Here is a 22,881-nt window from a genome sequence, read left to right on the forward strand (position 1 = left end):
TAGTAAGGGGAACAGGGACAGTCTCTGACATAAACTCAATGGCTGGCTCCTTGATCACCTCCCCCTGAGTGGGGAGCAGCCTTACCAGGCCAAAGAGGAAGACAATGTAGCCAGTCTTAAAGAGACCTGATAGGGTAGGGTCAGATGGAAGGGGAGGAGAACCTCCTCTATCAGTGGACTAGGGGAGGAGCATAAGAGAATAGGGAGAGACAGTAGGACTGAGAGGATATGATGGTTGGGGCTGCAATAGGGATACAAAGTGAATAAATTGTAATAAATAATAAAATTTTAATAAACAATAATAAAATTTTAAGAAAAAAATCTCTAATAATAATAACCACAATAAACTTATAATAGACAAACTTTGACTTTTAGCCTTCATTATTTTCCTTTAATTTTAGGTTTTCTTGTTTTTAATCAGTATATATCATTGTAAAAACAATTTTGCTATATATGCTCATATATGTTTGAGCAACAAATTTTCTCATATATGTTTGCCAGCCAGAGGATTCAGCTGGAGCAAAGAAAGACACAAAGTACAAATATCTTGGGAACTTTGGCAAAGAGAAAACCGTATTAGCTTAGAAGGTTAAGAATAAAGTAATAACTGCTCACTTGTTGTGTTGTAAACCTTACAAACAAACAAAAAATAAACAAACAATCCCTGACTACAAAACATAAGTCCTTTCCTCCCCAAGCTGCTTTTGGTCATGGTGTTTTATCACAGCAATAGAAACCTAGCCAAGCTGTATGCCCATCATAAAAAGAAAAAGAAAGAAAAACTTACTAGTACAAAAATGTTTCCAAAGAACATGTCTCCTTGAAGATAAATTGCATGGATGATGATCCTATTGGGAAACAATATCAGACTCCCAATTATCTCCATCTGAGTCTTATGTTTATTTATCACAAATCTTGATGTTGTTTTTTTTTAATTCCTCTATAAAACCCATGCACCAAAAATTTATTATTTCTGGGTAATGAAGAATTTAAACAATCCGTGTAGAGATGGAGAGGATAGATTAGAAAACAGTACTCCCCATACCAAATGTACCTCAGTAATTGTCATCAGATAATGAAGTCAACTCAGTCTTCTTCCTGGGTCACAAAACCTGTTGAAACGGATCTTTCAACTTTAGCATCTTCAGTCTCAGCTGGGTCTTAAGTTCTATTATACATTCATCTCATTGTCTACTCCACAAAAAGTCCTTCTCTGAACATGTGTGCTTTTTTTCTTAGCTTACTACTGGGTGAGCCTGTCCTGCAGAAGTTTCACTTCCTGCTTCAAATTCTGACAAGAGTATTTAGTCCCATATTCTGAGACCCTGCTCAACAATTTGTAATAAGCATCTTTATTGGCATATCAGGGGACAATTGGGGAGCAACGTTTACACAACATTGAGAAAGAGATTCTCAGAACAAGTATTGTAACCAGATGCAAGAAGTGCAAAATCAGCATTTGAATTACACAATCACCTTATGCCTACATCGTCCCCTTTCCATCTAATATAAGGCTCTTTTTCTTACAATAACAAAGGGTATGTAATAATCACAATTATGAAAATTATTGGTTAAGTTTTACATTTGTAGTTTTGGATATTTGTACCCTTGGATAAAGTACTCTATTATCTATCAATTTCTATACCCTAAACAATTTGTAGCCTGTCAGCTCAGGAAACCAGTGCAGAAAACAAAGACAGGAACCTGGAGGTAGGGACTGATGCAGAGATTATGAAAGAGCTCTGCTCATTGGTTTGTTTCCCATGGCTTGTGCAGCCTGCTTTCTTATACCATCCAGGGTCACCTGTTCATGGGAGACACCATCTGTGTGAGCTACACCCTCTCACATCAATCATCAATAATTAAAACAAACAAACCAAAAATGCCCTATAGACTTGCTTACAGGCCAATCCTATGGAAGTACTTTCTCAATCAAGGTTTCGTTTTCCCAGATGATTATTTTCTGGTTATACCTAGATGACATATAAACCAGCAAGCAGAGCATACTATATTTTTAACTATAAATGCTCTGTGTGCATGTGTGCACAGGACATGCAAGTATATATTATTTTGTGAAACACACATGCAAAGTACACATGCATCTTTTACTCTTTTCTTAATTACGTCCAGTATACTTTTTACTTTTATTAATGTTTTAAGGTAGCATGCAAAGGAATGGGTTGCATTAAGAAATTTCCTCCATTTGTACTGATCTTACTTTCTACCTTTATTTCCTTCCAATGATCTCCTATCTATTGTTTTTCTTCCTATTAACAGCTCTTCTGCTTGCAATACACACATATTCTATTTCCTCTTTCTTCCTACCTCCCCCCTTTCTTTCTTCAGGTTGCTTCTTACACACACACACACACACAGACACACACACACACACACACACACACACATGCGCGTGCACACAGACACTTTAGTCTAGGTCTTTCCTGCTCCTCCCACTTTATCAAACTTACACTTTTGTACTTAGAGAGTAATAAAGGAAACAGAAACTTGACTCCTCAATAGCTTGAATTCATCCAAAGTTTATGAAAGTTGTGTTCAGTTTCCTTCACAAATTCTCATTCTGTCTTCTCATTTAGAAAGTTTTATTTACGTATTTTCAAATTCAACTTCACTATTATTTTCTTCTGCAATACTTAACTTATTTTAACATATCAAGTGTTCTCTTCACATCATATATTGTAGGTTTTATCTCTGTAATATCAATCTGCTCTGAAAAATAATCTCCATGTTCCTACTTAGTGTTCTGATCACATGAAACACAATGATAATGGTTATATCCCCTTGTCTGTTAATTTAAATACTATTGATCATTTTTGTTTATAATGAGCCACATTTTCTTTTTTTTTTTTTTTTTTCAAGATCTGGCAATGTTTGACTGAAAGCAAGATGTGCCAATTTACCTTTTGGCTGTTAAAAGTATTTCTGTCTCTTTCTATATTAGGTGAAAGTTCTTCAATAGTCTTGTCCTTTCTGGTCATGTTAGCATGATTTGGAAGTCATTATGAAACAAGAAATACCTTTAGGCTAATCTATTTCTTACTCTTTTTTTTCATTCATTAAATAATATAGTTATTTTGTTTAGATTTGAATAGAATCTTCTGCCCCCTCTTTTCTTCCCAGTCCCTTCCTCTGTCTTTCCCTCTCCTCCCACCTTTTTTTTTTTGAATTTTATTTTTTATCAGTTACATTTTATTAACTCTGTATCCCAGCCTTGTCCTGATCCCTCATTCCCTCCCAGTCCCTCCCTCTCTCCCTCATCTCCACCGTGCCCCTTTCCAAGTCCACTGATAGGGGGGACCTCCTCCCCATTCATCTGATCCTGTTTTATCAGGTATCTTCAGGACTGGCTGCAAAGCTCTCCTCTGTGGCCTAACAGGACTGCTCCTCCCTTGGGGGGTGGGGAGGCCAAAGAGCCAGTCATTGAGTTCCTGTTAGAAATAGTCCTTGTTCCCCTCACTATGGGAAACCAATTGGTTACTGAGCTACCACAGGCTACATCTGAGCAGAGGTTCTAGGTTATATCCATACATGGTCCTTGGTTGAATGTCAGTCTCGGAAAAGACCCTGTGCCCAGATATATTTCGTCCTTGTGGAGTTCCTATCCTTTCCCCATCAGACTAACTCCCCTTCTTTCTTATGATTCCCTGTACTCTGCCAAAGGTTTGGTCATGAGTCTTTGCTTTGAAAACACTACTAGTTAGAGTCTTTCAAATGCGCTCAGTAGACTCCTGTCATACGTTCAATGCACATCCCATCTGTCTTTCTAAATGAGGATTGATCATCTTACCCCATGTCTGCTCTCTTGATTATCTTTTTTAGGTGTACAGATTTCATTATGTTTATCACATCTTTTAGGTCTATATAAGTGAGTATATACCGTGTTTGTCTTTCTCCTTCTGGGATATTTCACTCAGGATGATCTTTTCTAGATCCCACCATTTGAGTGAGGGGGCTGTGATAGGGATGTAAAGTGAATAAATAAAAAAAAATTCAATAAAAAATATGAAAATTTTTAAAAATCAAAAAATTCATCATTATGTGATGAAGTCAATTACAAATTGCACTTTTAGGTTTAGCTGTGAGATAAAGTACCAAATAGCTGTGATATAAAGTACCAAATGGAAGGGGAGTGGAACCAGCTCAAGAGAGAAGTATGCAAAGCTGGAAAGTTGGAGCCATCCAAGCCCTTTGACATCAGACAGGATGCCTGCTCAACAGTGACAGAATTTGGGATTTGCCTTGCTGGTCTCAGTCTTGTTTCAGCTCACTGTGCCCACATTCCTCCCTTTTGGGATAGTAGCACCATTTCATGACATTCCCTTCTGGAAGGATGCACTTTGCGTTTTGATTTTACAGGGGCTGACAATTACGCTGTTTTGAGTCTCAGAAGAGACTTGGACTTTGGAATTTTAAACTGTGTTGAGACTTTGAAAACCAGTGGGCACTTTGGAAGTTAAACCAAATGCCTTTTGCCTTGTGATGTGGCCATGAGCCTATGAGGGCCAGGGAATGTGGAATGTGGAGGTTTGCATGAGAATAGCCTCATAGTCTTAAAACTGAAATGTCGACAATATAGCAGAACTCCTGCTATAAACATGTTATAATATTCTTAGTTGGACTGATCTTTCAAAGTATAGTTTCTAAAGCAGTTTTCACCCACAGGTGTTCTGGATCTTCTGGTGATTCTATAGTAGCTTTTTCTTCCTCCTCCTCCTCCTCCTCCTCCTCCTCCTCCTCCTCCTCCTCCTCTTCTTCTGCCAGTTATCTTCTCTCTCATCTCTAATTCAAAGACCTAGGGCTATGTACTCATTACCATTTCCCTACCCTCTGGTGTTAACTTTCTACTAACTTCTATGTACTCAAAAATGACAATCATTTGTGTGGGCTCAGTCCTTTATTGCTCTCTCATATTCAAAAACTGTTAATACTGCTATGCATCTAATAAAATGCATTAACTATGGAAAAAACTATCCTGTGGGTATTTTTGCATGATTATCTCAGTAAGTATCAGCTTATTGAACTGCCACCTTTTCCATTTCTGAATAAAACATTTTTCTGATTGAGGTTGTGGAAAATAGTCCACCGATGTGGATCAGATGTAAAGATGGTATTGTCTTTTGGGGGAAACAGAAATTTTTAATTTTTGAAGATCTCTGATGAAGGTTCCAAAACCCAACCTTTTAATGCCAATCAGAATGTTGGAATGATAATAAAAAGTTTATTCTCGAATTCTTCTACTTTAGTAAGAATGAACTTCCATCCTTAATTATAACAAATCACTAAAACTTCTTGCATACAAAACAGCCATTTGTGAATGTGCATGTATTCTCTAGAACATTCTTAGAAATGCTGGCTGTAGTTTTACATTAGTCTTAGCTTAAATTATGGCGTATGATGATGTCTGACCAATCCTTTTACATGGTTTACTGCAGCTCTGTGACTGCCAAAGCAGGTAAGCTGCAAAGAAAGAAATTAAAAGCTCCAGAAGAAAAGACAGGTCATAGTATTGTTAAAGAAGTTTTTTAAATTGTTTACAAAGTATACAACAAAGCTAAGAATAAAACTTTTGAACTACAACTTAGCTGGACTGATGAATTGACTAAAGAACAACATGCAATGGCTCCAAAAGATGAGAGGAGAAACAGAAAAAATGCTAAGGATTCTTTGAGAGAAAATTATGAATAAGAAGGTAATATGTAGTATTTTACTTCAGCATCTATTGTTTCTGCTTCTATGACAGAATCAAATAACTAATACCATGGATTATATATACCCACTGACTGATCTTTATTAAATTTGACTTGCAAAAAAAGTTATGTGATATATTCTTTATCAGTTCACTTATTAATGAGCATGTACAGTGGTTCCATGAATTGTATATTGTGAATATGACACATGTGCATATATTTTTAATTTTTTCCTCTCCATATTTTTTGAATTATTCATTTTACATCCCACAAGTAGTCCCCTCCCTCCTCTCCTCCCAGCCCCAACCTCCCTCCCTCCGCTATTCTTCAGCAAAGGAGAGCCCCCTCATACCCACCCACCCAAGTTCATCAAGTTGCATCAGGACTAAGCTCTTTACCCTGAGGCCTAGCAAGGCAGACCCACCAGGGGGAAGTGATCAAAAAGCAGGCAATAGAGTTCATGTCAGAGACAGCCTTGGCTCCCCTTACTAGGGCACCCACATGAACCCTCAGCTGCCCATCTGCTACATCTGTGTAGTGGGCCTAGCTCCAATCTATGCATTGTCCTTGGTTGTTGCTTCAGGCTCCACAAGTCCCTCTGGAACCTGGATAACTGGCTTTGTTGGTCTTGTAGATCTCCTGTCACCTCCAAGTCTATCCTTCCCTCTTTTCCACAAGACTCCCTACACTTTGCCCAATGTTTGGCTGTGAGTCTATGCATCTATTTCAATCCGCTGCTGGGTGGTGATTCTCAGAGGACAGCTACGTTAGGCTCCTGTTGGTGCGCTTACCAACAGTGTCAGGGGTTGGCTCTCTCCCATGGGATGGGTCTTTAGTTGGGCCAGGCATTGGTTGGGCATTCCCTCAATCTCTGCTCTATCTTTTACCTGCACAACTTGTACACAGGGTAAATTTTAGATCAAAATTTTTGTGTGGGGGTTAGTGTTCCCATCCCCCCCCACCAGGAGTCCTGTCTAGCTAGAAGGTATCCTCTGCAGTATCCATGAACCCTGCTACTAGGAGTTTCAGCTTGAGTTACCTCCATAAGCCTACGCTGTCCTAGATCTCCAGATTGTCACGGAGATGCCCTGCCCATGTTTTTTCTTCTCTTTGTAGACCCTCTATCCTCTCACCCCCAACTCACCCCAGGTCTGGTGTCCACCCCCATTTCTCTTTGTTTTTACAGATTAATGTTCTCTGTTAATGAAATAGATCTTTTCATCTTGTAACTGAATGCACTGTAGATGTTCTAAGCATTTGCATGCTCTGCAATGTTGTTGGTTTATATGTAAACATGTTTTTGTTATAATCCCAAGTGGGGGATTTTATTGTCCACACCTGTAAATTGTCTCGTGGGGATCGTGGTTTTGCCAGCTGGAATTAGTTGAATCCTGACGACTTTGTAGGGTATAAATAGCCCAGAGGGGGGAAAAGGCACAGTGGCTTGGAGGAGGACAGCTTGTACTAGCTGGTTACCTGAACTTCTGGATTTCCTGACGACGGATATTGGTATTACCCCCAAGAGAATCCTACAGTCCTACCCAGCAGGAAGAAGAGGGCTACGTCCCCTTTCCCTAAAACCATCTTCTTCCCCCCCGCCCCCCCAGTCTGGGGTATGAGATTGGCTGCTCTCCTGCTCTCAGGGGCACCTGGACCTGCTCTGAGGCCTTGTTGGTTTCCATCTTCACCTTCTTTAGCACAATCAAGGCAGCCAGCTGTGCCCTACTGCCCTTACTCCCCAGAGGAAGGGCCTCTGCCTTCCTCTTGGCCTTTGGAACCTCAAGAAAGATGGCTGTGGAGCTGAGCACAGCAATGTTCGGGAAGGTGGCCCCTCACCCTCTGAGTCGGAATCCTCTAGAAGCCTGCGGCGGCAAGCCTCCTTTAACAAGGCTGCAGTCCCACGCTTGTCTTCCTCCTGCTGCTGCTGTTGCTGCTGCTCCTGTGACAGGTGGTGTCGCAACGGCACTAAAGTCCACATGCACCTGCCGCTGGCTCGCGTCCTTTAGCTCCTGCAGGTTGTCCAGCACCTCTGTCTCCAGCTTCGAGTCCTTTGTGTGGTTCTCTAGGACTTTTATGGGGTTGTTCAGCCCTTCATACTCAACGCTCCTTCTGCACCTGCTTCTCCTTCTCCAGAAGCTTCTCAGACAGAATGTTGTGTGTAGCCCTGTGCTATTCGACGGTGGAGTCCGTATTGTCTGGGTCTATCTTGAAGGTGATCTCGGCCAAGCAGCGCATGCACTTGATGTAGAACCAGAAGACGGGCAGGCCCAGATATGCCTGGTGCTGGACCGTTCCCTTGAGCGCACTGAACTTCCCATTGTAGATGCATTCTCTACATATCTTGCACCTCATGTTGAAGGGGGCATCAGCCGCACCACATACTGCTGATCCTTAGGTAGCTTGAGTTTCGAGATCATCAACGGGTCAAAGTCAGGTGGGTAGTATTTGTTTAAAGCTTTCCATTATGACACCTTCACTGCTTGTTCTCGAACAAGCAAACAAGCAGTTCTCTTTGGTTCTCTTGGTGTTTCTCAGATCAGGCACAGCACTGGCATCACTTCTGAAGCCAGGCAGATGGCAGATAGGCTTCAGGCCTGTGGGAGAGGGCAGAGGACCCTAAAAGCATTCCCGCGGGTGAGCATGTAAAGGATTACAGGGAGATGGAGGATGACGCAGGGAAACAGGGTCAGGCATCCGAACACATGGATCCAGGGAGTCCTACCTCTTCCTGCCTCCTTCCCCGAACCGTATTACTAGGAACAGAGACTTTTGGGTTTCAGGGCATTCCAAGTTTTCTTTGGCTATTTGTGGGGTTTTCATGTTTCCATATATAATTGTATTTACTAACTCTATGGAGATTTTCACTAAAATTTTGATGGAACTCCATTAACTGATTTTAGTACTACAAGTCATTCACATACTATTAATTCTACCAACCTATGAACATGGGATCTTTCCAGTTCCTAGTATCTTCTACAATTAAGTTTTTATGCTTTAAATTTTAGAGGTTTTTCTCCTTCCTTGGTTTGGTTTATTCCTAAAGGTATTTCATCTTTGAGGCTATTGTGTGAGTGTTTTTCTGATTTCTTACTCAAAATGTTGATTCTGGCATATAGGAAAGCCATTTATTTTTATATGTTGATTTTGTATCTTACTTTTTCTAAAAGTATCATACTCAATAGTTTCTGGTGGGCTTTTTAGGGCCTTTCATATCATTGGCATATTGGGTTAACCTGAATTCTTATCTATTACTGGCTTCATTTAGTGAATTCTTCTATTTTATGAAACAGCTTAGGGAGTGTTTGTTGGTTATTTAAAAGTCTGGTATAATATGGTGATAAATCTTTCCCGGGGCCTTCCTTTGATGAGAACTCTATCGCTTCTTCAGTCTTACCAACCACTGAATATCTGTTCAAGTAATTTGTATCTTGATTTAATTATGGTAAGTTACTGTAAAATTATACTTATTCCAGATTTTCCAATTTATGGGAGCATAGTATTAGCTAATACGCAGTCTGCTTCTGAGTCATCATGTGTTGCCTGCCAGGTGTGGCAAATGTGTCTGGCAGAGGTGGTGCCCCTGCACCTGAAAGGGAACAAGCTATAAAAGGAAGAACTCCGTTTGCTGGTCTCAGTGAATTTAGGCACCTCTGTATATTACACCAAAATGGAGGAAAGAGTCTAAAGGAAAACAGTGATCTATCTGCTGAACCAGGGAAATTTTTCTTAGTCCCACCTGGCAGCAAACTGCACTTGGCAGGAAGCAAGCTCCAGAAGCTGGTCGGTTCTACAGGGGCTCCCTGCTGTTCTCTCCAGTTATTCTGAAATGAGGACTCAGGCCTGTGTCAGAGCAGGATGGCCTACCATGCTTTCCATAGTTTGACTTCACGATTAAACTCACCTTGTTGATGCCTGACTGTTCCCTGCTCCATGACTACCTCTTGTGGCCTCTGCCTATTTAGGCAATGAGGCAGGCTGTCTTCAGACTCCTGGAATATCAGTTGCTCTATTCTCGGGTCACCAAAGTGTTTCAGTCTCAAACAATAGGCCCACTTTCAAGATGGCACCTTGCTATAACACCGGAAGATTTAAGTAGCAGCACAGTGAATTTCTTTTCCAATGCTGGGCTACCATGGAGGACTCATTGAAATGCTGTATCATCTTACTGGGCTTACAAGTTACAAAAACTGTGAGCTCCCTCGTTTGCCACCTCAGGAGAGGTGCCGAGCTTTTCTTCCTGTGGCTATGGCTGTGCTACCCACACCCCTCCTCATTTCCCTGCAGCTGAGGCTAAAAAGTTGTTTCCTCTTTCCCCATTATATGACCTGTTTATCAATAGCCAAGAGAGCTTCATGATTCCCTGTGTTCTTTCTCTGTATCTTTGCAATGGAGACTGTTTTGATACCCAGCCCTTTCTTTCTGAGACTCACACTAAGAAAGCTTCTAAACTGCCACCTTCCTATCCCGTCCCCAGCGTGTAACTTTAATAAAGTCAATTGTCTTCTAATGGTGAAAAATTAATTTTCAAATATTCTAAGAAAATGGTACTTTAATATCAATGGTCTATTATACTCACTATAAGAATTACCAGCTAAATCCCTAAATGACTCTGTAAGAGAAACATTAAACCTATTTCAAATACGTGACTAATATTAGCTTTCCTGTTGAAAATAAGAGTTGAGATACAAAAACTAATTGGAGGCTGTAGTGATGTCTACACTAACAAAGATGATAGCCTAGCAATCCCTTTTTAAAGGTTTTCTTTTCCCAGCTTCGCCTTCCTCTCCCAATTCTTCAAGTTAGCAATAAGCTTTGCTCTTGAAATAACAAATGATAAGATCCCCTGATCATGGAGCTGGAGAACTAGCTCAAAGGTTAAGAGTGCATTCTGCTCTTCCATAAGACCAGAGCTTGGTTCCCAGCATCCACATGGAAACTCGGCCTGTCTGTTTATAATTTCAGTTCTGGGGATTCTGACATCTTCTGGCCTCTGCTGGCAAACTATATGCATGTGGTGCATAGAAATACATACTGGCATAAAATAAAAGTCTCAAAAAAAATTACAATCCTGTACAACAACAGATCATCTGGAAGTATCTCCATCCCTGATCTCAAGCTGTACTACAGAGCAACAGCAATAAAAACTGCATGGTACTGGCATACAAACAGAATGATGAATCAATGGAATCGAAGAGAAGATCCAGAAACAAACCCATACACCTATAGATACTTGATTTTTTTTTTTTTACAAAAAAGCAAAAACCATACAACTGAAAAAAACAGCATCTTCAACAAATGGTGCTGATCTAACTGGATGTCTACATGTAGAAAAATGCAAATAAATCCATTCTTATCACCCTGCACAAAGTTAAAGTCCAAGTGGATCAAAGACCTCAACATAAAACCAGAAACACTAAATCTGTTAGAAGAAAAAGTGGGGAAGAGCCTTGAAGTCATTGTCACAGGAGACAACTTCCTGAACAGAACACCAACAGCACAGGCTCTAAGAGCAACCATCAATAAATGGGAACTCATGAAACTGAAAAGCTTCTATAAAGCAAAGGACACACTCATCAGAACAAAAAGACAGCCTACAAATTCGGAAAGGATCTTCACCAACCCTATACCTGAAAGAGAGCTAATATCCAGAATATATAAAGAACTCAAGAAGTTAAAAAGCAGCAAATGATGTAATCCAATTAAAAAATGGGGTACAGAGCTAAACAGAGAATTCTCAACAGAGGAATATCAAATGGCAGAGAAACACTTAAAAGAAATGCTCAACATCCTTAGTCATCAGGGAGATGCAAATCAAAACAACCCTGAGGTTTCACCTTACACCCATCAGAATGGCTAAGATCAAAAACTCAAGAGACAACACATGCTAGAGAGGATATGGAGAAAAAGGAACCCTCCTCCATTGCTGGTGGAAATGTAAACTTGTACAAGCACTTTGGAAATCAATCTGGTGCTTTCTCAGATAATTAGGAATAGTGCTACATCAAGATCCAGCTATACCACTCCTAGGCATATATCCAAAATATGCTTAAGTACACAACAAGAACATTCGCTCAACCATGTTCATAGCAGCTTCATTCGTAATAGTTAGAATCTGGAAACAACCCAGATGCCCCTCAACTGAGGAATGGATACAAAAATTGTGGTACGTTTACACAATGGAATACTACTCAGCAATTAAAAACAAGGAAATCATGAAATTTGCAGGCAAATGGTGAGACCTTGAAAAGATCATCCTGAGTGAGGTATCCCAGAAGCAGAAAGACACACATGGTATATACTCATTTGTACGTGGATATTAAACATATAATATAGGATAAACATACTAAAATCTGTACACCTAAAGCAGCTAAGCAAGGAATACCCAGGGCAAGAAGCTCAATCCTCTCTCAGAAAGGCAAACGGGACAGACATCAGAAGAGGGAGAAAACAGGGAACAGGACAGGACACTACCACAGAGGGCCTCTGAAAGAATCTACCCAGCAGTATATCAAAGCATATGCTGAGACTCATAGCCAAACTTTGGGCAGAGTGCAGGGAATCTTATGAAAGGAGGAGATAGAAATTCCTGGAGGGGACTGGCGCTGCACAAGGAGAGCAACAGAACCAAAAATTCTGGGCACAGGGTTTTTTTCTGAGACTGATACTTCAACCTAGGACTATACATGGAGATAACCTAGAACCCCTGCACCGACATAGCCCGTGGCAGCTCAGTCCCCAAGTGGGTACCCTAGTAAGAAGGGGAACAGGGACAGTCTCTGATGTGAACTTAGTGGCTGAATCTTTGATCACCTCCCCTTGATGGGGGAGCAGCCTTATCAGGTCATAGAGGAAGACAACGCAGCCAGTCCTGATGAGACCTGATAGGCTAGGGTCAGAGGAAAGGGGAGGAGGACCTCCCCTAACAGTGGACTTGAGGAGGGTCATGGGAGGAGATGAGGGAGTGTGGGATTGGGAGGGAATGAGAGAGGGGCCTACAGCTGGGCTACAAAGTGAATAAACTGTAATTAACAAAAAAATTTAAAAAATAAAAAATAAACAAAAAATAAAAAATAAAATAAAATCCCTGAAGACTAGATGGAATTTTCCAGATTTTGTGACTCCTTAAAGGGATCAGAGGAGGAATTGGAAACGACTGATTTAATCCTTGCCTTGGGCCTACAAAAACCATCATAATTATATCTGTAATGGCTTCTCTGCTTTCAGGTTGACAACTCACTTCACATTTCTTGCCCTTTGTGTTATCTCTTGAATTCTGTCACCATTTCCCAAACAGACAAGCATTTATGTAACCACTGAGCTCAGCAGAGTTCAGCCTCTGGTCACCAAGAATGCCTTGCTGGCTGTGCCTCTGCCGTGGAAGCATGACCCCACTGACTTCCTGGAATAGGAATGTGCTCTTCAGCCCAGCTCCCTGCTACCATCTAGTGGTCAAAGGATTTATCAATTTCTCTACTTTGCTTTTTCCACTGGAGCTTGGACAATATAAACTGGACTTGTTCATTTCACCCTCTTCTTTTTCAGGGGAGGGAGGTCACATGGGTCGGGGGGGGGGCAAACCTGGAAGGGCTGGAAAGTGAGTGTTATCAGGGCACATAACCACTAAAAATATGTTGAAAAAAAAAGCTGGAGCTTCTTCCATCTAACTGGATTAATGCCTTCTGGCTAATGAGGTATTTTTTAATATGCAAACTTTAATTGCAATAAATAAAATAGAAATAAAACACCTCTAAATAAATAACTTTGGAATTGTTACATTTCTAATGAGAGTCACTCTCTCCAACACAGAGCTGTACCAGCCTGGTCTGGTGCCTTGTATTTGATTGTTAATCATTTTCTAAGTCTTTTACGAGTGGACACTCAGGTACCCCGTTTGTAATCCTTGCCTCCAAAATTATCCCTGATTAGCTGAATTAATGCCTACACAACTGGGCAGGACAGAATTGAGGTAGGTGTGACAGTTTCATGGGTTTTGAGGAAAGACGATGGTGGGAAGGGGAGACAGGTACAAGAGAAGATGAAAGCAGAACCGGCGGGTTAGCATGGAAAGAACCAGGTGGGCCAGGAGTGAATGGCATGGAGAGGAGTGGCCCAGATGGAAAACATGTACAAGTGTTTATGGGGATACGGGAAGGGAAGTAGCCTAGATAGGAATGATTAAGCCAAAGACTTGGAATGTGGAGCAGGGATTAATCTCTACCCAGCACCAGGTAAAATAAGGCTTATCTAAAATCTATCAGGCGTCTATGTCTTTTATTGTTTGACACGGGATTAAATAAAACCACTGTAATAATTATAAGCATTAATAAACATTATTAGCCATTTTTTATTTTCTTCAACACTGAGCTCTACATTTAAATTATAAATTGCTAACTCTAAGTTCTAAGACTTTCAATTAGACAAAATGACCAAAATATGTCCAGTGGCTCACTAAGCAACAAAATCCTGTGGTTTTTTTTTTTTTTTTTCTCAGTTGTGTATTGTTGAGGTTTTGTAGTTTTTAAAGTAAAGTCTATGGGGACCAAGCTAAGATTCTGGGTTTTCTTCTTGAAGGAACAATTGCATACTTACATCCATAACAATTTTTGAGGCATTAAACTTCAAACTATAGCTAATATCTACATACACATGTGAACATACTGTCTTTGTAAGCAATTTATGTTCATTTCATTCACCAACTCTTAATATCCATCCACAATAAATATTTACAAACAGATTACCTTATTACAATTTTCTTATCACTACTGTATTCCTTCCTGCTTGAAATCTAACAACCTACTTTGTTCTCCACAATCATAGTATGTCTATAAAATCAAGCCCAGTTTATAAAACTTGAGAAACAATTTTGGACTCATTCAGTTACAAGTGTGATTTCATATACATTAATGTATAAGTACTTAAATATAATCAGTAGAAAACAAATATCAAGCTTATATTTATTATTGTTAAACAATAACAATCAAGTTGGGTGTGACTTGATGGTAGAGCACTTGCCTGTCATGCATGAAGCCCCAGGTTCATGTTCTTGATGAAGATTCCTTAAAGAAAGTACTACTCAACAAGCAATGAGAATCAGTACTCAATACATTTCCCTACTATTGTATGTCAAAGATACTTTAATAACTAATAACTGGTAATGTCCTAAAACAATAATGGCATCATTCTGTTAGTAAAATACCTTCATGGTTTATAACACTTAAACTAACTGAAAGCGGCAGGTGCACAGCTCAGTAAGAGATAGTGTATTTGCAATACACAAGCTCCTGGCTCAATCCCAAGCACACACAAAAAAAGAATTTAGCACAGCACATCTCATAAATGGATAAAATTATTATATACTAATTTTAAAACAGCAAGGTAAACTTGCAGCTTCAGTTAGGAGGCTTTTTCAGATACCTTTTAAGTTCGATGGTGAAAAAGTGAGAATACAGTTTGGAAAGCTCTATCACCAGGTTAGATGAACTATAAAAGTAAAATTATGTATTGTCTTAGTTTAGCAGAAAACACTGGAAACCTACAATGGATTAAGTCTGAACTGCAGGATGAAAAACATCAAAACCTGTACTTTAAGAAAGGACTGTCTTAGCAGCTGAACCCAGGCTATGTGCCTGTGCCTGCTCACTTGAACACATGGCCTTTCTTCCGCCCCAATCATAATAGACAACTGCGCTTGAACCTTGACTGTCAGGCTTTAGGGATTTACTCACCATGGAAACATGCCTCTCGGTGTGTCTACATTTGTGTAGTTATGTTAGCACATGTAGTTGTACATGTAGTCTAGTTTGAAGATGTCTCTAATTCTGCAGAACTTGACTAGCTTAACTTTTTTTTACAGCCCTTGATTTGTTATGTTGTTTAAGTGCTTAGGAAAAATTTATCCATTAAATTCAAAATACTGCCTAAGTGAAAGAATCAAATTTATTTTAAAAACATAAGGAAACAGATATTTATTCAGTATAAATGAATGACTGGTGTTTGTATGAAATACCTTTAACATAAAAATAAACACAACCTAAGTTTAATCAAATCACAATCCTCATCAACATTTTCTTATCTGTTATTTTATGCAGGTCCTTAAGAGATATTACTATTTGAGTTATATATTGTTGCTTCCATTTTTAGTTTAAGTAACTCATCTAATTATAAACACTAAATAACAAAGAGTCCACCTTGCTCTACAAAATAAAATTTGTCTTAGACTTTTAGCTCTTAAAGTTTATTATTCATAATATAAGCACATTCATTTTTCTTAAAGGGTAGTATTGAGAATTTTTACATACAACACATTATGAATAGAAAATAAGTAAATTTTTACCTTATAAGAATAGCTGATACAAAAATAATTCACCTGAGAATAAATTCTTTCATTTTATGTTATGCTATTTCAAGGGAAAAGATGAAAAGTCAATGTTAACAATATTAAAAATACATTAAGAAAAAGTATTTACTATTAAAAAAATTAATGCCTACTTATATGCGACATGAAAATATCGCATTTTAACAAACGCAAAAAGCACAATCAGAATGAGATACTGAGTGACCAAAAAAGACACATGAAAACAACACTTACCCTAGAGTAAAATTAATTGTGCTATTAATTGTCCTATAAGATATTTTTAGTACTAGTAGCAAAGCATTTCCATACCATAACTAGTTACTTAAGTACCTATCCTTCTTTTAATAGCATGTGAGATCTTACACAGCCAAAACCAGCTCCTCCTCCTACGCAAAAAGCCCATTCTGGAAACACAGTCACTGGAGGATGTGCTGAATGAAAGTACTGAAAAAGATTTTAATAGTGAAATCAAAACTGACTAAGAATAGTTTTTACCAAAATATATAAAAAATAATTTTTGGAACAACAAAACCCAAAAACATTGTTTTTACTAAAAATAAAGTGGAAGGGGGAGGGGAAAAGAACTGCACAAAGTAAAACACTAGGAACGCTTTTCATTGCCACCAAACGACTGGCTTCTCTGTGCTAAGGACAGCACTGCCTTCATAGGCAGTCACTAGAGCTTTACCTTTATTCTATTTTTCAGTATTTGGCCACAGATGGAAAATGTAAGGCAGGAAGGTGATGTTGCTGTTTATTTTCATCTTTTGCCTAACAAATATACTTACGTATTTACTTGTATTGATATGAAACTAAGTTTTAATAGCAATAATTTAAGATATTTTAAAATATGTATATGTGCAAATCAAGCTTTATACTATAATATGATAATTTCTATTTGTCTTTCTGTCTTCTTTTTGCCTTATCCTTGTTTTAAGAATAGTTTAAATCATGTTACTATTTTTAAAGGGGAATAGGAGATTCCAACCAAAAAACTTGGTTCATGACCAAAATATATTTACTGGGTATGTGCAACCTAAAAGCTATATTCAAATGTCTTATCTAAAATGTTTACAAAACTTTGTTTTACACAGAAAAATAATATAACTGGATTAACACAACAGATGATTAGATAATGTAATCTCAACTTTTACTCCCTAAGAAAAAGTATACCTTATATTGATCACACATTCAGAAATGTTAATAGACAGTGACCAAATTCTTACGAAAAAGCGGGTGATAATGGTGTATGTTCACCATCTCTCTGAAACAACCATTCTGTCTTAGAATGGTCAAATGCTTTTCAAAAACAAATGAAACCTACTTTTTTCAGTAACTGTCCTAGGAAACTATAAATACAGAACTTAGCTGAGGGGGTCACAAAATCTAGGCAGACTTGTAGAATTGTTTGTTTAGATTAGAGTAGCTCTGAGATATGAGACTACAACAAATACCTTTAGGAAGGTGGACGGAAAGTATCAAAGCAATAGAGGAAATTGTCAGCCATATACCACTTTGTACTGAGAAAGGAACAACTAAATTCGCTACTACGCCTAAAATCACCAATGGTTCATTAGCCAACAGGACTAAAAGTTCATTAAGTAATTAATAACTTCATTGAAAGTTTTAGTGTTTAAAGAAAGCTGGTAGCAAGCCTTTCTGTTCTTTGTATCTCTCCAATGCAGACGTCACACCACAACATACACGTTTTTGCAAAGCTAACTTTATACAACAGACTGAAATATAATATCTATCACTATCACGTTAGTACACCTTTTCATGTGAGTCATATAATGAAATATTTCTAAGATTATATTATCATATCATGTTCCGACTGTAGTAAGAATGAAACTCTTAATTTTTATTTCTTAATTTAATCCCTGAAAGAGTTACTATATTCTACCATGTTTTGAGGTGATTAAGGTGACCTTTTAAGGAAATATATATGTTGACCTACTTAAAACATAAAATATTATCCAATACATTTCTTGTCTAAGAATAAAATTAAGGGTGCCCTTTGTGAGAAAGGCAACAATGTCTTGGTTTTATTTTGTTTGAATCATCATTTGGAGAAAGGTATATATGAATTCTCCAGCCTCGACAGACATCTGTCATTGTAGTTTTAGAAAATCAGACTATTACATAGCAAGACTCTAGTCATAGTCTTTCTGTGAATTACAATCACCAAAACACATGTGAATTTTAATGTAGGAAAAGTAATTTAACTTAAAACATCTAATTACCTAGATATTTTAAAATCACTTACTAGACTAAGGCTTTGCTTTATTTACTACGATAATGACTGCCACCTAGTGGATGTCACTTCTCAGCCTCTGCATTTTACAGATGACAGCTTCCACTAAGAGTTTCTTTTACAAACTCTAAAGAAAAGCCAAAGTTTCCTCATTGCTTTATGTCTATCGTCCTTTTAATTAGCACTGGGAAATTACATAATTATGTAAGATAGTATAAACTTAAATATTATTTAGAATTCTTTCATTATTTCTTTAAATCATAAGTTGAAAAACATTGTTTTGTGAAACGTGAAAAAGATGGCATGTAGACTACATTCAATATACTTCAGCTATAAACATGCAGACTGACAATTAGACACAAATTTATTTAAAGGAAAGCCAAACAAACAACCATAGTATATAAATTAAGAAGTAAAGAAATTCCCAAGTGCTTTCATGTTTCAATTACTATTCAAGTAATAACCTTTTTAAATCAAAGTTAAAATAAAAAGAATAAATAAGTTCTGTGTCAGTAAGCAGAGTGACCAGAAACATTCAAAATACTACTCTGTCTTCCTGTGTTCTTTCCCACCAAAGTGTGCTGTTTAAAGTCCCACAACTATTGTCTTCTTCCTCTTGTTCTTTGGTAAGTTCTACAAAAACCTAGATAAAAGAGAAAGAAAAAAATATATAAACTATGCTATAGTCAAAGAACTTTTAACTAAGTCAGATATGATATAATGCCGTAACTAACATATTAACAAGTATCAAGAGCTTTAATGATATTGATGATATTAAAAAAGAACAAGCCATGTCCATTAGCTACAGAGACAAACACATTTAAAGGGTTAATAAAAGTTCTGATTAATATCAAGTAGTGCTGTCTTAATTTACAATTGCTTAAACAACTTCAAGTATTCTAATATAAAATATGAGTCTTTTCATTATTTACCAATATGAACAAAAAGATATTCAAAATTAACAAAATAAATCTTACTTGAATTCATCATTCACTAATGTATATATAAATCAAACCATCACACTGTACTCAATAAATGTAAATGACTTTTCAGTTAAAGATGTTTAACCTGAGTTCAATCACCAAGCCCCACATGGTTGAGAACTGATGCCCACAAGTTATCCTCTGGCCCCCACAGAAATGTTGTGGCACTTGTACACCCACACATGAAATAAATAAGTAAATGTTTTTTATTATATAGTTTTAATATAATATACAATATATTGTACAATATAGACCTAAGCAATTGCTATTAGATACACTTAACTATATAGTAATCATTTCTAATTTAACTTTACAGTACCTGTTCCAGTGTTGCTTGAGAAAAGCTGTATTCTTCAATGGCAAAGGTGTGTTTTGCTATTAAACATAAAAAGAGCATCATACTTAGCAATATTTTAAGGAATGAAGTGGCAATAATTCTAAGGCTAGGTCTACTCTGTGCATCCAAACCTCAAGTGGCCCAGACATGCTACTCCCCTCAGCCTTACTTTTCTCTCCACCTTGCCCACTACTCGTCCTCTGTACACAATTAGCACTAAGTGTTATGTGACCAACTTCATTTTCTTTTTATTAACAAGCGTCTTTATTTTAAATGATAGTACAAAACTGTGTGTATAATATAATCTGTATAGGTATATGTGCACAAATGCCATGCACACACATGTACATACAAGTTTGCTCACCAGGTTCTAACTATTTTATCCTAAATAAAAAAGAAACTTTTATTTGTTTTCTTGAAAGTTTACTGTACATAAAGCTGCCAGACAATTTGAAAATCAAGAGGACACTGTGAGAAGAATCTCCAGGCATCCGCCTTTAAATGGCCTTGGCAGGACCCGCTGGCCAGCGCTGGGGCAGTGTTGCTACTGTAACAGTCAACACCCCAAGAGGCCAGAAACCAAGAGGCAACATGGAGTAAGACCTAATTAATTCTCAGAAACAATGACCTCAGAACAAAATATGTGAGTTTGAGAAGGAGCAGAGCGAGAAAAGGTAGGTCCCACAGATCAGAGATGACAGACTATGTTCTACGTTACCCCCTCCTTTCCTCCTGCATCTTCTTCGTTTGTTTTGTTTGTTTGTTTGTTTGTTTGTTTTCTTGTGGTGTCAGATTTCTTTCTCCCATTCTCCAAATTCTACTATGGCCTGTTCTTGACTCTTAAATTTATTTCTTAACATTGGTCATTATAAGCTTTTCGATATTCACTTCAAATCCCTTTGCATTTCAATCCAATACCAAATTCCGTTAGTATATTTATTCTTTTAATCATGAAATTACACCAAAAAGGTAAAAATTTTTACCATTAATAATTAACTCTACAGCTATGGAGATGCATAAATCTTGCCTTATTTAGAATCCACATAACAAAAGATAAAAATTCTATATGTTACAAATTTTTATGTTTTTTTGTGAATTATATACATGAGGACTAAATTTCCATTATTCTACCTCTCTCTCTCCCCTCAAGTCCTCCTGTGTCTCCCAAATTTCCTTGCAAAGTCTTCTTAATTGTTACTGATCTATGTATGCAAAAATATATACAGTTACATTTATCTTCAAACCAAAGATTATATTTGCTATAACTGCAACAATAACCTACTTCCCAGTTCTGAACTTTTTGATTAAAATACTTTCATTATTTAAAACCTATTTTGCAATACTCTCAAATGCTACTTGCCTTCTTCCAACTTGGCAAAGGACTGTGAGAGTGACTGAACATCTTCTTTAGGAATTTTATAAGCCAAAATAGAAGAAAAGCTGAAAAACAAAGATAAAATAAAAGAGAACACAAAGCTTAACTACTGTTTGTTTGAAACCTAAAGCTTAAAACTTTTTAAGTTCAAATTTAAATTTCAATAATATACTTTGATATTCATTTTCCTAAAAATGTGTACAAAATGACATGGTAATACCATGTAGTTTTAACCCTGAAATAGATACAAGTGTCTATTCTGACAGCACAGTCCTATACTGGTGACAACACAGCACTTCAAAGTAAGATAGTCAAAGACACAGACAGAAAACGTAACTGAAAAAAATAACCTTGTAAGATTTTTACACCATTAAAAGTATTAAATATATTTAAAAAAGTTGTTACCTCTCTTGGCGGCTTGCATTTGGAAAAATATATTGAATTTCTCTTTGAAGGCGGTCTATTTCCAGGTTTTCCATCCAATCCTTTAATTTAATTTCCAAAAAGTAGCCTTTGCCAAACTTACTCTTTAGATGTTGTACTGTTCCAATACATCTGAAGTAATTTTTAAAAGAAAGAGCTAAAATGGCTTGACAGTTTCCATGAATGATTTCTTGCTTATGTCTCTACTGAATTTGTCTGAATAAAATGACCCTGGGAATTGTTTATGTGTAGAAAAAGTTACAAACATCATGAGGCATGCTCATATGCTCTATCTAGTTTCATTTTCCCTAATATTTTCTTCTTCTATTCTTATGCCAAATTTGTCAAAATCAAGTAACCTACATTATACATGTCTAGCCAAAATTAGGCCTGGTTTGATTTTGCTAGTTTTCCATTAGTGTCTTTCTTGTTCTGCGATTCTATTCCATGTTGCAATGTTGTTAGTCGTTATGTCTCTATAGTTTCCAAAGTTAATGACATACCTTACTCATTCCTTCTTTTTATGACTTGTATGATTTTAAGAAATACTGATCAGATGTTTTGTGGGAATGTCCTTCAATTAGTGTTTATTTTGCTTATGTTAAATTAGGGTTATGGGTTTGGGACAGAAAACCACATGTGAAGCATGCTTCTCATTACCATATCATATTCGGGGATGTGCAAGTCCTGCTAAGTTAAGGTAGCTGTAAGCTTTTCAACTGTGAACCTGTTTTTTTCTTTTTCTTACTCAATTTTCCAGGAGAAACTAGTTATATCCAACATAAACCTGGGGTCAAGAAAGGGTAAACTTCCTTTGAGGGAACAATATAGACATATATTATTTGGAATCAATGTGTAAAGAAAATTTGCCTCTTTGCCCACATTTATTTATTCAACACATTTATTTGTGCAAATATAAACTCAAGATATTTATTTTATACTTTGTGTTATTATTCAAAAAGACCTATTATTTTTAAATAGCCTAATAATTTAAAAATAACAAACCCGAGACATGAAAATATGCTAATAGAGTTAGCTGGACATGTTTTGTAATAAACAAAAACACAGGTATTTCCAAAAAAAAAAAAAGCTATTGAAAACTGATTTTAAAAGCTAAAAGAAATGTTTTTACATTTTAAGTTAATGTATAGTTCTCTACGCTTTTAAAAGATCACATTCAAAAATCTACCCTAACGTTCTCTAAAAGGTATGCTATTTAAACATGTACCTTAGCTGCCCAGACACCATAATAGCCACTCTGTCACAGACAGCCTCTGCCTCCTCCATGTAGTGAGTAGTGAGAAGGGCAGCCCGCTTCTTGTCCTTCCATGCAGCTCGAATAGCTCTCCTACAAGATATAAAGAAAATGTAAGCAGGACGAATGCACCTGTCTGCTACTGGCAATGACTAAGCCTTGCCCGATGTAAAGGGCTATAAGCTATTGCATCCT

General features: G+C 37.4%; 1 protein-coding gene and 1 pseudogene across 1 annotated transcript in view; both read right to left on the bottom strand.

Moving 5' to 3' along the window:
• Positions 1 to 7,217: 7,217 nt before the first annotated feature.
• LOC129665650 (splicing factor YJU2-like) lies at positions 7,218 to 9,637 on the bottom strand (annotated as a pseudogene).
• Positions 9,638 to 16,044: 6,407 nt separating this feature from the next.
• Positions 16,045 to 22,881, bottom strand: part of Abca5 (ATP binding cassette subfamily A member 5) — a 68,614-nt gene continuing 61,777 nt past the window's right edge. The window contains exons 35-39 of the mRNA XM_055592412.1: positions 22,660 to 22,779; positions 21,414 to 21,563; positions 20,994 to 21,073; positions 19,616 to 19,671; positions 16,045 to 18,956 (exon numbers count right to left, since the gene is read on the bottom strand). Of these exons, the coding sequence (XP_055448387.1) occupies positions 18,849 to 18,956; positions 19,616 to 19,671; positions 20,994 to 21,073; positions 21,414 to 21,563; positions 22,660 to 22,779 (514 nt within the window). The 3' untranslated portion in view covers positions 16,045 to 18,848. The remainder of the gene's footprint in view (positions 18,957 to 19,615; positions 19,672 to 20,993; positions 21,074 to 21,413; positions 21,564 to 22,659; positions 22,780 to 22,881) is intronic.

Source organism: Psammomys obesus, unplaced genomic scaffold, assembly GCF_907164565.1.
Source record: "Psammomys obesus unplaced genomic scaffold, mPsaObe1.curated_primary_1811, whole genome shotgun sequence".
Lineage (NCBI taxonomy): Eukaryota > Metazoa > Chordata > Mammalia > Rodentia > Muridae > Psammomys > Psammomys obesus.